At 61.1% G+C, this 14,531-nt stretch overlaps 1 protein-coding gene and 1 long non-coding RNA gene across 2 annotated transcripts; both read right to left on the bottom strand.

Annotated features, from left to right (window-relative positions):
- Positions 1-491: 491 nt before the first annotated feature.
- Positions 492-1,357, bottom strand: LOC311163905. Its single transcript, XR_014616827.1, has 4 exons — positions 1,197-1,357; positions 1,030-1,113; positions 643-664; positions 492-553 (listed from the first exon to the last, which is right to left on the bottom strand). It is a non-coding gene; the product is annotated as an uncharacterized lncRNA (long non-coding RNA).
- A 939-nt stretch (positions 1,358-2,296) lies between these two features.
- On the bottom strand, positions 2,297-3,495 carry LOC311163995 (low affinity immunoglobulin gamma Fc region receptor III-like; the record flags this gene model as incomplete). The annotated part of the gene is made up of 3 exons (XM_084223219.1): positions 2,297-2,616; positions 2,855-3,077; positions 3,487-3,495. 3 exons carry the CDS (start codon positions 3,493-3,495, stop codon positions 2,297-2,299), a joined length of 552 nt encoding a protein of 183 aa, XP_084079345.1.
- Positions 3,496-14,531: the final 11,036 nt, after the last annotated feature.

Raw genomic sequence — 14,531 nt, 5'->3', positions numbered from 1 at the left:
GGTGGAGGAAACGAGCTGGGGGAAATGTCTGGGGTTTGGTTCTTGTTGTGGCTTTCCCAGGAAATCGTTCCTTGTGTGACAATTTGGACTCTGAACCTTGTTGCTGTTGCCGTTGGTTTTATTCTCTCTCGTTGCTGTTTCAGGAAATTGTTCTTCTCTCACCCCTTTGGGATCTTTGTGCCCAAACAGGGAGGGCAGGGGGCAGTATTGGTGGCAGCTCACACACGAGTGGGTGCCCATGGGTGTGGACCCCCAGTGCCCCCCAGTTCCCCCCAGTGTCACAGCACATTCCCGTAGATGTCACCGGGTTCCCACGGTCGCCCCTGGGGTCCCCGCAGCTCCGCGTAGGTCACCTGGGGATCCTGGAGGGTGGTGGCACGGGGGGTCGCTGTGAGAGACACGGGCTGTGGGATCTGGGTGGGGTGACACTCGTGGGTGACGTGTCCCTCTGTGTGTGTCCCCCCCTTACTCACCCCCAGCCCTCTTGGTGACCACGACGTGGGTGTACAGCACCTCCCCCTCCTCTGGGGGTGCTGGGGGATCCCGGGGGGCCCTGAGAAAATAAAGGGGATGTGGGGAGGGATTGGGAAATCTTGGGGATTGGATTAAAAGGGGAGAGGTTGGTTTGAGCCCCCCACTCACCTTTCCTGGTTCTTCCTGGCAGCTACAGAGGAAAGATTGGAGGCGTGACTGTGGGGTCCCAGGGCCCGGACCCCTCTCAGGATTCCTGAACCCGTATGAGACCCTCGATTTCCCACAGGACCCCCAAGCATTCCTGAAGCCCCCCAGAAATCAGGAACCTCCCCAGTGCCCCCAAGCAACTCAGCCTCCAGAACCCAAAGCCCACCAGGGACAGAGACCCCCTGGAATAACTCCCAACATCCCTGCAGGACCTCCAGCACCTCCCCAAAAGCTACCGGACCCACAACCAAGGTCACAATTATGGGGCTGTGGGTGCTGCCCTATCAATCCCCAACTCTGGGGGCCTCTGCAGGTCCATGGGACCCGCATCCCCCCACTGTCACCCACCCTGGCAGTGCCACCGGTGCCAGGCCACAATGACAGCCACGAGCAGGAGCAGGAACAAAAGGGCCCCACCGACCCCTGCGGCCACTGCAAGAAACAGAGGGGGACACATCAGGGTCACCAATCTTCCCAGTGGTCCTGCACTCCCTGGTGACCCTGTGTGACCCCACCTGTGACCCAGGGTGAGGCAGGGGTCTCCAACAGGATCAGCTCTGGGCTGAGTGCCTGGAACACGTGGTGCCCATCCTGTCCCAGCTCGTTGGTGGCCACGCACTGGTAGGTGCCTGAATGTCCCACATCGATGTCCCTGAGCTCCAGGAGGGGACCCTGGGCCACCTCCTGCCCATTGTGCAGCCAGGTGAAGGTGACAGGGGCTGAGCCCACCTGCACCGAGCAGCGCAGGGTCACGTTGTCACCTGCACGCACCGGGTGTGACAGGGGACCGGGGGTGATGGTGGCATTGGCAACGGGCACTGTGGGGACACAGGCAGGGCTGGCACCAGGTGAGGTGGGATGGGGGTGCCGTGGGTGGGGTCACCCCCAGCCCGAGGGTCCCGCTCACCCAGCACGGTGACATTCAGGGCGTCACTCTTGGCCACGCTGTCCCCGTTGCTGACCCGGCACCGGTACTGGCCGCTGTCATTGTCCCCAACGTGGTGCAGTTCCAGGCGGCGGCCGGTGCCCAGCAGTGCCCCCGAGCCCTCCCGGTGCCAGGAGAAGGACAGGGGACCTGTCCCTTTGGCCACCTTGCAGCTCAGCACCAGGCTGTCCCCAAGTGCCACCTGTCCGCCGGGGGGCTGTGCTGACAGGGACACCCCAAAGAGTGGGACCCCTGCAGGGGGACACAGGAGGGATTGGGGACACAGGAGGGGAAGAGAGACAGGGATGGGAAAGGGGGGATTGGAGGGGAGTGGAGAGGATCCCAGTGACCAGAAGGGGACCCTGGGAGGCATGGTGGGACCTGGGGACAATGGCGAGACCCCGTGGAAATGGGGAGAGACCCAGGCAGGGATGGGGAACCACAAGGGAGGCTGAGGACACTCAGGGAATGATTTGGGGTTTAGAGAATGGCGGAAGGACCCAGGGACAGAAGGCAGACCAGAGGGTGGAGCAGGGACCTTGGAAGGGGTGGGGAATCCAGGGAGGGTTGGGGAGGACAAAGAGAGGGATGAGGGATGTGCAGGGGGAACTGGCCAGACATGGGGGAAACCAAGAGGGACTTGGGCAATTCTGGGTGAGCCAGGGAGGAGTAAAGGGAGGGATGAAGGATTCAGGCAGTGGTGGGGAAAGCCTTGGGGGATGTTTTTGGTTCCCTGTCCCCATCCCTGCACTCACTGCGCACTGTCACCGTCACCTGCTTCGACTCGCTCCAATCTGACGCCACCCAGCCCCTGCAGCTGTAGTTGCCGCTGTGGTTCAGCTGCAGGGGGGACAGGGACAGCTCGGCCCCATCCTGGGGCCCTCTCAGCTGTTTCTCCTCATGGTAGAAGTACACGTCCATGAGCTGTTTGTTGTCCCTGCCCCGGCAGCGCAGTGTCACCGTGTCCCCCACCAGCAGTGCCCGTGCTGGCACCTGCAGCACCAGACTGTCTGAGGGACAGAGGGGTCCTGTCACACCAGGGGCATCAGGAGGGTCATGATGGCACCAAGAGGCACCAGGGGCCACCCAGCTCGGGAAAGAAGTTTCCCTGCTTTGGGATGCTCTGGGATGTCCCCAGAGCACGGGACAGGCTCTGCTCACACAGGAGGTGATCCATGGAGTGGAGCCCACCCTGAGCCCTCGGGGTCCTTGCGGGTGCCAGGCTGCAGACACCGAAACCCCCCTCACCATTTGAGACTGTCACCGGGGGGCTGCGCCCGGTTCCAGGTCTGTCACACTTGTAGGTGCCACTCTCGGTGATAGTGACGTTGTCGTGTCCCTGCTGCCCCCAGCGCCGCCCATCCTTGCGCCAGGTGGTGTCACCAGCGGTCCCCGAGCCCTGGCAGGTCAGTGTCACCTGGTCCCACAGCACCGCCGGCCTCCAGCGGGGCTCCACGAGGAGCTGGGTGGTCTGGGCACCTGCAGGTGACAGGGGACACCAGCCTGCCAGAGCCAGAGCATGGCTGGGGACAGCAGGGTGGGGCCATGGCATCCCCCGAGGACTCACCAGCGAGGCCGAGGGTCTGGGCTGGAAGGGAGAAGGGACAGGGCTGGGTGGGGGTGGCACTGCAGGGAGAGCAGCACGGGGGCACGGGCTGTCCCCAAACTGTCCCCATGGGGACAACAGTTCTTGTGAGAAAGTGTATCTGGGTGGTCCCCAAAAGATTTGGCAAGGCAGGGGGACATGTCTGTGTCACAGCCACCCGTGCACCACATCCCTGTGGCACAGACACCTTGGGAACAGGGACACCCAGGCCACCCTGGGCTGAGGCAGAGCATGGGGACTCTGTGGACAGCCCAGGCACGAGGACACCACGGACACAGCCCATGCTGGCCCAGGTCACCCACACCAGCTCATGGTGCCATCCCCATGATCCCATCCTCATGGCCACATCCTCACCGTTCTTGTCCCCTTCTCTCCCTGCATCCCAGTTCCCTTGTCCCCATCCCCAGAGCTACCTGAGCCCAAAGGTGCCAGTCCCCACATTCCTGTCCCCACATCCCCATCCCCAAATTCCTGCCCCTGTTCCTGTCCCCAAAGCCACCCTACATCCCCAGTCCCACCAGGGTCCACTGTGGGTAACAGGGACTGGCACTGCTGGCCTTGGGGACCTCAGGGCACCCCGCAGCCCCCCTGTGCCCCCTTCCCCATCCCCAGGGTGTCAGGCCCGTGCCCAGGGCACTCACCCCACAGGAGCAGCGCCACCTTCCCGGCCATCCTGGTGTCCCCAGCCATGTGGACTGGCTGTCACTGGCTGCTGTGGCCACCGCTCCCCTGGCTGGCGGCTCTTGGGATGAAGGGGAAGGAAGCGAGGTCACGTCTTGTCCCCATGTGTGGGTGGCCCTTGGTGGGGGCAGGGTGGCCACAAGCTGGGGACAGGCTGGGGACAAGGCTGGGTGGGTCCAAGTGGGACATGGGGGTCCCAGGAGTGGGGGCTCAGTGGATTTGGGGAGCCAGGGATGAGTGTCCAGGGGAATGGGGGATCCTAAGGATGGGGTCCATGGGGAATGGGGGTGCTAAAGAGGGGGAGTCACTGGGAATGGGGGTGCCATGAGAATGGGGTGTCCCAGGGATGGTGTCCATGGGAATGTGGGTCTCCAGGTTTGGGGGGCTCAGGGATGGGAGTCCCAGAGATTTGGGGTCATGGGATGCCGGTTGTCAGGAGTAGGGTGCCGAGGGAATGGGGGTTCCTGCGAGAACCAAGGTCATGGGGGAAGGAGGATTTCAGGGGATGGAATGAACAGGAGAGGTTTCCTTGGGAATGGGGTACTGGGCCCTGGAGATCCTGGGGAATGTCAGTACTGGGATGGGGGTCCCAGGGATGGGGGACAGAAGCAATGGGGGTGCCATGGTTTGGTTCCCAGGGGAAGGGGGGTGCCTGGGGTGGGCACTTGCTGCATGGGCACAGGGGACCCAGCTCCATCACTGGGTGACTCAGATTTCTGGGTGATCTACAGCACAGCAAAGTCTCCCTGGCGTGCTCCTTTCGGGGACAGGCATCACATGGGGGTAGCTCTGCCTCTGTGCCCTCCCCTGACCTTGACTTTTTTTGATTGTTTATTTGTCTTTTTTCCTTATTTTCCTCACTTTTGTTCAATGTTCCCTCAGCCCCAGTTCCTGGCTCAGCAATCCCGGGCAGCACCTGAGCAGGGAAGGGGTTGGGGAGACCCAGGGGAAAATTGAGGAGTAGGGAGTGCAGGGAAGGCTGGGGTGGCTGTGGGGGATGGAGGCATTGGGCTGTGCTCCCTCAACACTTTCACTTTCACTTTGCCAGAAAAGAAGGAAGAGGCCATTTCTGCTCAGTTTCAGATGGGAAAGGGGGACACTTCTGTCCTGGGGGCACATCCACGGGGGTTCTGTCCTGAGGGGATCCTGTCCCAGGGGTGGCACATCCTGCAGACCCCCGTCAATGCAAGGGTGGGGCCCAGCCATGGCCCAGCCCCACTGCACAGGGATGGCCATTGCCCAGCCCTGCTCTGGCCAGCCCCAGGTGGCAGCCAGCACCTCAGGGTCCCCCCCTTGGCCCCTTGGCTTTGATTCTGGCAGCTTTAGAGCTGCTGCAGAGGTGAGAATTCTGTGGGGGAAAAGGCCCTGCCTGTGGTTTGCTCAGCCCTGCAAGAAGCACAAACCCCAAAGGGAGCCCAAGCAGTGGCTCTGGGAGGGCCTTCGATGGTTTTCAGAGCAGGGCTGGCTGGAAACCGCGCCTGCAGGGGCAGCTGTGAGGGAACCAGTGCGGAAATGCAGGAATTGATCATTTTGTCCCTATGCCCAGGGGACTGAGAAAACCACAAAACTCCTGCAAATGCCACAACAATCTGCTCAATAGCCTGACCTGGATCCTCCTTCTTGAACAAAACCTGCAACCCTTTGGAACATTCCACAAAGAATGTTTGGGCTCAGGATGTGCACAGAAGAAGAGAGGGAAAAGTGTGGAAATATTGAGCACATGAGGGGCTGGGGAACAGGGGTGTCACAGCAGGAGCACGAAGTGCCCAGGCAGGGGAATTCAGGGCAGGCTGGGGTGGTTTTACCTGGGAAGCAGACCCTGAGGCACACAAGGACATTCCCACAGATTCCTGTGCACTGTCCCAAGGATGGACAGAGCTTCTCCCCGTCCTCCATGGGAAGTCAATCAAGTTTCAAGGTGTGAATGAGAAAAATGGGAAGAGTTCCTAAATGTGGCCCAAGAAAAGGCTTCCTTAGGACTGGGTTGGTGCCCAGCAGGCAGGGAACAATCCCATGGAGCTGTTGGACACTGAGGGAGATTCCAAACTCTGTGTTAGCCACAAGCAAACACTGGGCACCCCCATTCCCATGGCCCCCCATTCCCAGTGACTCCCCCTCTTCAGGCCCCCATTTCCCATGGACCCCATCCCTGGGACCCCCCATTTCCCTGGACACCCATCCTGGGCTCCCCAACCCACTGAACCCCCCACACCTGTGAAATACACACGACCCACCGTGCCCCACCCAGCCTTGTCCCCATCCTGACCCCAGCTTGTGACCACCCTGCCCCCACCAAGGGCCACCCACACATGGGGACAAGATGTGACCTCGCTTCCTTCCCGTTCATCCCAAGAGCCGCCAGCCAGGGGAGCAGTGGCCACAGCAGCCAGTGACAGCCAGTCCACATGGCTGGGGACACAGGGATGGCCGGGAAGGTGGCACTGCTCCTGTGGGGTGAGTGCCCTGGGCATGGGCCTGACACCCTGGGGATGGGGAGGGGAGGGGGCACAGGGGGGGCTGTGGGGTGCCCTGAGGTCCCCAATGCCAGCAGTGCCAGTCCCTGTTACCCACAGTGGACCTTGGTGGGACTGGGGATGTAGGGTGGCTTTGGGGACAGGAACAGGGGGTAGGAATTTGGGGATGGTGCTGTGGGGACAGGAATGTGGGGACTGGCACCTTTGGGCTCAGGTAGCTCTGGGCATAGGGACAAGGGAACTGGGATGCAGGGACAGAAGGGGACAAGAACGGTGAGGATGTGGCCATGGGGATGGGATCATGGGGATGGCACCATGAGCTGGTGGGGGTGACCTGGGCCAGCATGGGCTGTGTCTGTGGTGTCCTCGTGCCCGGGCTGTCCACAGTGTCCCCATGTTCTGCCTCAGCCCATGGTGGCCTCTGTGTCCCTGTTCCCAAGGTGTCTGTGCCACAGGGATGTGGTGCATGGGTGGCTGTGACACTCACCTGTCCCCTGGAGTCTCCAAGTCTTTTGGGGACCACCCCCCCCACAGTTTCCCACAAGAACTACTCTCCCCATGGGGGACAATTAGGGACAGTCCCCACACCCTGTGCTCCGTGTGCTGCTGTCCCCACAGTGCCACCCCCACCCAGCCATGTCCCTTCTCCCTTCCAGCCCAGACCCTCGGCCTCGCTGGTGAGTCCTCGGGGGATGCCATGACCCCACCCTGCTGTCCCCAGCCATGCTCTGGCTCTGGCAGGCTGGTGTCCCCTGTCACCTGCAGGTGCCCAGACCACCCAGCTCCTCGTGGAGCCCCCCTGGAGGCCGGCGGTGCTGTGGGACGCGGTGACACTGACCTGCCAGGACTTGGGGACCGCCGGTGCCACCACCTGGTACAAGGATGGGCAGCGCTGGTGGCCAAAGGGACCCTACCACTTCACTGTCGCCGAGAGTGCCACCTACGAGTGTGACAGACCCGGAACCGAGCGCAGCCCCCCCGTGACAGTCTCAGATGGTGAGGGGGGTTTGGCTGTCCCCAGCCTGGCACCCACGGGGGCCCCGAGGGCTCAGGGTGGGCTCCACTCCATGGGTCACCTCCTGTGTGACCAGAGCCTGTCCCGTGCTCTGGGGACATCCCAGAGCATCCCAGTGTGGGGGAACTTGTGCTGGAACTGGGAACCCCTGGTGCACTGGGTGTGACCCAGTGGATGTCCCAGTGCCATCGGGTGTGACAGGACACCACTGTCCCCCAGATTATCTGGTGCTGCAGGTGCCGGCGCGGGAGCTGCTGGAGGGGGACAGGGTGACACTGCACTGCCGTGGCTACTGGAACCGCATGGTCACCCAGGTGTCCTTCTACCGAGACGGGAAGAAACTGGGGGGCGTCCGCGGTTGGACCGAGCTGTCCCTGTCCCCTCTGCAGCTGAACCACAGTGGCAGCTACAGCTGCAAGGGCTGGGTGAGGTCCCTGGTACAGGAGGAGTCGGCACCAGTGACAGTGACAGTGCACGGTGAGCACCCCAGAGCACCGCAGTGTGGAGAGCCCGTGTTGGAATTGGGAATCCCTGGTGATCGGGGGGTGACCCAATGGGGGGATCCGCATGGAAACGGGACCCCCGGTGTGACACGATCCCCATGTCCCGCAGCCCGGTTAGAGTTGCAGGTGTCGGTGGGGGAGCTGCTGGAGGGGGACACGGTGACACTGCGCTGCCGGGACCATTGGAACACCCCGGTCACCAATGTGCGATTTTACCATGGCGACCAGGAGGTGGGGAGGTCCCTCAAAAGGTCCGAGCTGTCCCTGTCCCCTCTGCAGCTGCACCACAGCGGCCACTACAGCTGCAGGGGCCAGGTGGGCTCCAAAGTGTCACTGTGGGCACAGTCGGCGCCAGTGACAGTGACAGTGCACGGTGAGCACCCCCACGGATGGAACTCCAATCTCCTGACACCCCCAAAGCCCCTTCCCAACACACTCAGAGTCACAGTCCTCACCTCCCCTCTCCTTCCCAGAGCTCTTCTCAGTGCCTGTGCTGGAAGGGTCCCCCCGAGCCCACCGAGGGGTCCCCCCTGACTCTCAGCTGCCTCAGCATCCCCAGCCCCCTGCGGCCCCCAGCCCCCCTCCTGCACGTGTTCTACCGGGACGGGCAGGTGGTGGGGGGCCCGCAGGGGTCCCCGCAGCTGCTGGTGCCCGCCGTGGGGGTCTCCCACTCGGGGAATTACAGCTGCCAGGTGCGCTCCAAGAGCGGGACCGTGCGGAAGAGCAGTGCCCGGCTCCGCGTCACGGTGCGCAGTGAGTGCGGGGATGCGCAGGGGGAGCCCCTACAGCCTCCTGGGGTCTCCTGATGGGGCATGTTCACATCCCCCAGACACCTTTCTTGTCACCTCCAGCCTCTGCCCTGTGTCCCCTAACCCATCCCTGAGGTGACCCAATCCACAACATCCCCCATCACACCCATTGCCCCCAACCCTGTCGCCCCCACACCGGCTGCCAGGCCCACCCTGTCCCCTCAGCCCTGTCTGTGTCCCCGCAGTGCGCGTGGCCAGTGCCACCATCACCCCCGGTCCCCTGTCACACCTGGTGCGTGCAGGTGACAACGTGACCCTGCGCTGCTCGGTGCAGGTGGGCTCAGCCCCTGTCACCTTCACCTGGCTGCACAACGGGCAGGAGGTGGCCCAGGGTCCCCTCCTGGAGCTCAGGGACATCGATGTGGGACATTCGGGCACCTACCAGTGCGTGGCCACCAACCAGCTGGGACAGGACTGGCACCACGTGTTCCGGGCACTCAGCCCTGAGCTAGCACTGACAGTGACACCTGGCTCACCCTGGGTCACAGGTGGGGTCACACGGGGTCACCGGGGAGTGGAGGGCCCCCTGGAGTTCAGGGTGACCCCAGTGTGTCCCCTCTGTCCCCATCAGTGGCTGTGAATGTTGGCAGGACCCTCCTGTTCCTGCTCCTGCTCCTGGCTGTCATCGGGGGCTGTCACTGGTGGCACCGCCGGGGTGGGTGACAATGGGGGGGATGGGGGTCCTGGAGTAAGGAAAAGCCCCCAGAGTGGGGCCAGAGATCAGGGATCTGGTGGGAATCAGGGCTGCAGGGGGGATTTGGGGGTCCATGGGTGGTTGGAGCTGCCAACGCCCCAGGAAGGTTCAGGGATCCCGGAGTCCCCTCGGTCACCCCCTCCCCTTTTCCTTGCAGCTGCCAGGAAGCCCCAGGACAGGTAAGTGGGGGGCTTGGGCTGCGACTCCCCTTTCCCCCTCTCCAGACACCCCCAGAGCCCCCCTTATCCCCACAGGACCCCCGGATGAGGGGGCTGTGCTCAACACCCACCTTGTGGACACCGAATGTGCAGGGAGTGAGTGCAGTGGGTTACACTGGGCCATGTCACCCACAGGTGTCATGGCCCAGACAGGTCCCCACAACCAGTGTCACTCTCAGGGCCCTCACAGGTGTCCCCCAACCCTGCCCCACCTCGGGATCCACAGGTGACCAACATGGAGCTTTTGGGACCCTACGAGGGACAGTGGGACACCCATGACTACGATGATGTGCTGTGACACTGGGGGCACTGGGGGCACTGGGGAGCACTGGTTCCCATCATGGATCTCTTCTTCCTCTTCCCAGCAACTCAAGGGGCTCCTCATTCCCTCTCCCAGTGCTGGGGGTTAACATGGGGTTTTTCTCTCTTATTGTACCCAAAATTCAATTTTTTGGTCAAACTCTGTGACAAACAAGGCCCCCTCTTTAAAATTTTTATGTGTTTAATAACAAATAAAAGGGTCAGTAAACTGCGGGCTGGGTGCTTGGCAGCTGCCAGAGGCACACAGTTGGCTACAACAATTCTTCCTACACATCTTTTCATTGTTTTGGTTAAATACACACTCAGGAGGGTTATGCATATTCAAACATTCTTTCCTGTCTAAATTTTCTGGGAATTCCTTTGCTGTATTTGACCCTTGATTCATTTTCATAAAGTGCACACCATCCTGCAGATTAAATTTATGTATTTTATGTGCTCACAAGCCTCGCCCTGTTCTGTGGTTTGACAGTTCTTGATAACCAAAGGGTCAGTGGCAAATCCCACTTTTCAGTATTTCTTTTGCTGTTTATTTACTTTCTACATTTCAATGTGTTCTTCTCATACAGTTGGTATCCTCCCCCAGTACATTAAATCAACTGTAGCTATTTCACACAATTATCTGAGTTATTCTCACCATTGCCCCTTAGTTACACAAATAAAGGCATTAGCTACTTCTGCAATGGTTAATGTTGTAATACACCGCACATTGTCTCTATCTTGATATTTTTATCTCACTGAAATATATATTCAGCACAGGGATTAGGGTAAAAAGGCTGACAAATTGTAGTGTATCAAAAGCTGTTAAGAAGTGATTACAAACTGTATTACACCAAAATAATTTGCAAAACCCAATATAATAGTGAAAGCCAATGACTGCACAGTCATTCATAACAGGGGGAAGGTGTATTGAAGGGTTTATTTGACTTCTCCTTACCCTGCTCTGATTTTGTCAGCAATAAATTCAATTCATATCTCTAAATTCGAGGCAGTTTTACCTGTGACAGGATTTGATGAGGGATCTCTCCTGGTCCTTGTCTCAACCCAGGAACCCTTTGCTCAATTTTCTCTCCACATCCAGGTGTGGAGGACAGTGAGAGAGTTGCTGTGGTGGGTGCAGGGCATCCGGCCACTGTCCATCCACAGCAAGGCAGGGAGGAGGAGGAGGGTCCATGTCAGGCTGTTGAGCAGATTGTTGTGGGATTTGCAGTAGCTCTGGGGCACTCTCAGTCCCTTGGGCAAAGGGACAAAATGATCAATTCCAGCAGTTCCGCACTGGTTCCCTCACAGCTGCCCCTGCAGGGGGGGGTCTCCATCTAGCCCTACTCTGAAAACCATCAAAGGCCCTCGCAGAGCCACTGCTTGGGCTCCCTTTGGGGTTTGTGCTTCTTGCAGGGCTGAGCAAACCACAGGCAGGGCCTTTTCCTCCAAATAATTCTCACCTCTGCATCAGCTCTAAAGCTGCCAGAATCGAAGCCAATGGGGCAGGGGGGACCCTGAGGTGCTGGCTGCCACCTGGGGCTGGCCAGAGCAGGGCTGGGCAATGGCCATCCCTGTGCAGTGGGGCTGGGCCATGGCTGGGCCCCACCCTTGCACTGACAGGGGTCCCCACGATGTGCCATCCCTGGGACAGGATCCCCTCAGGACAGGACCCCCCTGGATGTGCCCCCCAGGACAGAAGTGTCCCCCCCATCTGACTGTCAGCACAAATGGCCTCTTCCTTCTTGTCCAGGAAAGAGAAAGTGAAAGTGTTGAGGGGGCACAGCCCCACACCTCCATCCCCCACAGCCACCCCAGCCTTCCCTGCACCCTCACACCCCATTCTCCCCCTCCCCTGAGTCCCCCCAACCTGTTCCCTGCTCAGGTGCTCCCCGGGATTGCTGCAGGAACAGAGGGTGAGGGGACATGGCAGAATAGTGAGGAAAATAAGGAAAAAAAGAGAAATAAAGAGAGGAAAACGTCAAGGGCTGGGGAGGGCACAGAAGCAGAACCACCCAGGACCCAATGTGATACCTGCACAGCAAACGAGCCCCCCAGAGGAGGTGTGCTGGGCCATGGGTCACCCCAAAATCTGAGGCACCCAGGGAAGGAGTAGCTAGCCCACTGCCCACCCAGCCAATCCCCACCACTGGCACCCCCATTCCCCTGGCACCCCAACCATGGCACCCCCATGGCCTTGGTCTCTCCTCCCTTGGACCCCCATCCCAGGGCTGCCATTGCCCAGCACCACCATTGCCTTGATCCCTTCCCATTGGCTGCTTCTTCCCTCACAACCCCAATTCCCCAGGGTCCCCTTTTTCCCCCTGCACCCCCAATCCTGGCACCCACATGCCATGACACCAAATCCCTGGGAACCATCTTCCCACAGCACCCCCATCCCTGAATCCCCCCAGACACAGAGACCCCAATTCTCCTGGACCCCCATTCTCCTGGACACCCTTTCTTGGTTCTGCACATCCCCTGAGCCCCCCACTCTTGGTAACACCATCCCCCACCATGTCCCCTTCCTGTGCCCAGCTTGTGGCCACCCTGCCCCCACCAAGGGCCACCTACACGTGGGGGCGGATGTGACCTCGCTTCCTTCCCCTTCATCCGAAGAGCCGCCAGCCAGGGGAGCAGTGGCCACAGCAGCCAGTGACAGCCAGTCCGCATGGCTGGGGACACCGGGATGGCCGGGAAGGTGGCACTGCTCCTGTGGGGTGAGTGCCCTGGGCACGGTCCTTACACCCTGGGGATGGGGAAGGGGGCACAGGGGGGCTGGTGGGGTGCCCTGAGGTCCCCAATGCCAGTCCGTGTTACCCACAGTGGAACCTGCTGGGACTGGGGATATGGGGTGGCCTTGAGGACAGGAAGAGGGGGCAGGAATTTGGGGATGGGGCTGTGGGGACAGGAATGTGGGGACTGGCACCTTTGGGCTCAGGTAGCTCTGGGCATAGGGACAAGGGAACTGGGATGCAGGGACAGAAGGGGACAAGAACGGTGAGGATGTGGCCATGGGGATGGGATCATGGGGATGGCACCATGAGTTGGTGGGGGTGACCTGGGCCAGCCAGGGCTGGGTCCGTGGTGTTTTTGTGTCTGGGGTACCCACAGTGTCCCCATGTTCTGCCTCAGCCCAGGGTGGCCTCAGTGTCCCTGTTCCCAAGGTGTCTGTGCCACAGGGATGTGGTGCACGGGTGGCTGTGACACAGACATGTCCCCTGCCTCACCAAATCTTTTAGGGACCACCCAGAAACACATTCCCACAAGAACTGTGTCCCCACGTGGACAGTTTGAGGACAGCCTCCACACCCCGTATCCCCGTGCTGCTGTCCCTGCAGTGCCACCCCCACCCAGCCATGTCCCTTCTCCCTTCCAGCCCAGACCCTCGGCCTCGCTGGTGAGTCCTCAGGGGATGCCATGGCCCCACCTCGCTGTTCCCAGCCCTGCTCTGGCCCTGGCAGGCTGGTGTCCCCTGTCACCCGCAGGTGCCCAGACCACCCAGCTCCTCGTGGAGCCCCCCTGGAGGCCAGCGGTGTCCTGGGACCCGGTGACACTGACCTGCCAGGGCTCGGGGAGCGCCGGTGCCACCACCTGGTACAAGGACAGGCAGCAATGGGGGCAGCAGTGGCGAGAACACCTCACTGTCACCGAGAGTGGCACCTACAAGTGTCACAGACCCAGTAGTGGGCGCAGCCCTCCCATGAGAGTCTTAAATGGTGAGGGGGGATCTTAAATGATCTGGATGGCCTCTGACAGGTCTGGGTGGGCTCAACTCCTTGAGTGGCCTCCCACCTCTCAAGTGGTGAGCGCCTGTGCCCTGCACACAGAGACATCCCAGTGCATCCCAGAGAATCCCAGATATCCCCGGTGCCATGGGCACCCACCTCGGAGCTGTCTTGAGCCCCTCAGTGAGATGGGACCCTCCCGTCCCACAGATGATCTGGTGCTACAGGTGCCAGCATGGGCGCTGCTGGAGGGGGATGGGGTGGCACTGTGCTGCCGGGGCTGGGAGAACCGCACGGTCAAGGAGCTGCGATTTTACCAGGACGAGAAGGATCTCGTGGGGTTCCTCAGGGGGACCGAGCTGTCCCTGTCCCCTCTGCAGCTGCACCACAGCGGCTGCTACAGCTGCAAGGGGTGGGTGAGGTCCTTTATTTCACGGTCAGCAGCAGTGACAGTGACAGTGCACGGTGAGCACCCCCACGGATGGACCTCCAATCCCCTGACACCCCCAAAGCCCCTTCCCAGCACACTCAGAGTCACAGTCCTCACCTCCCCTCTCCTTCCCAGAGCTCTTCTCGGTGCCGGTGCTGGAGGGTTCCCCCGAGCCCACCGAGGGGTCCCCCCTGACTCTCAGCTGCCTCAGCACCCCCAGCCCCCTCCGGCCCCCAGCCCCCCTCCTGTATGTGTTCTACCGGGACAGGCAGGTGGTGGGGGGCCCGCAGGGGTCCCCGCAGCTGCTGGTGCCCGCCGTGGGAGTCTCCCACTCGGGGAATTACAGCTGCCAGGTGCACTCCGAGGGTGGGACCGTGCGGAAGAGCAGCGCCCAGGTCCGCGTCACGGTGCGCAGTGAGTGCAGGGATGGGCAGGGGGAGCCCCCAGAGACTCCTCAGGTCCCCTGGCTG

This window comes from Fringilla coelebs (assembly GCF_963513975.1).
Source record: "Fringilla coelebs genome assembly, chromosome: 29".
NCBI classification, from domain to species: Eukaryota; Metazoa; Chordata; class Aves; order Passeriformes; family Fringillidae; genus Fringilla; species Fringilla coelebs.
This window is presented reverse-complemented; position numbering and strand designations above follow the sequence as displayed.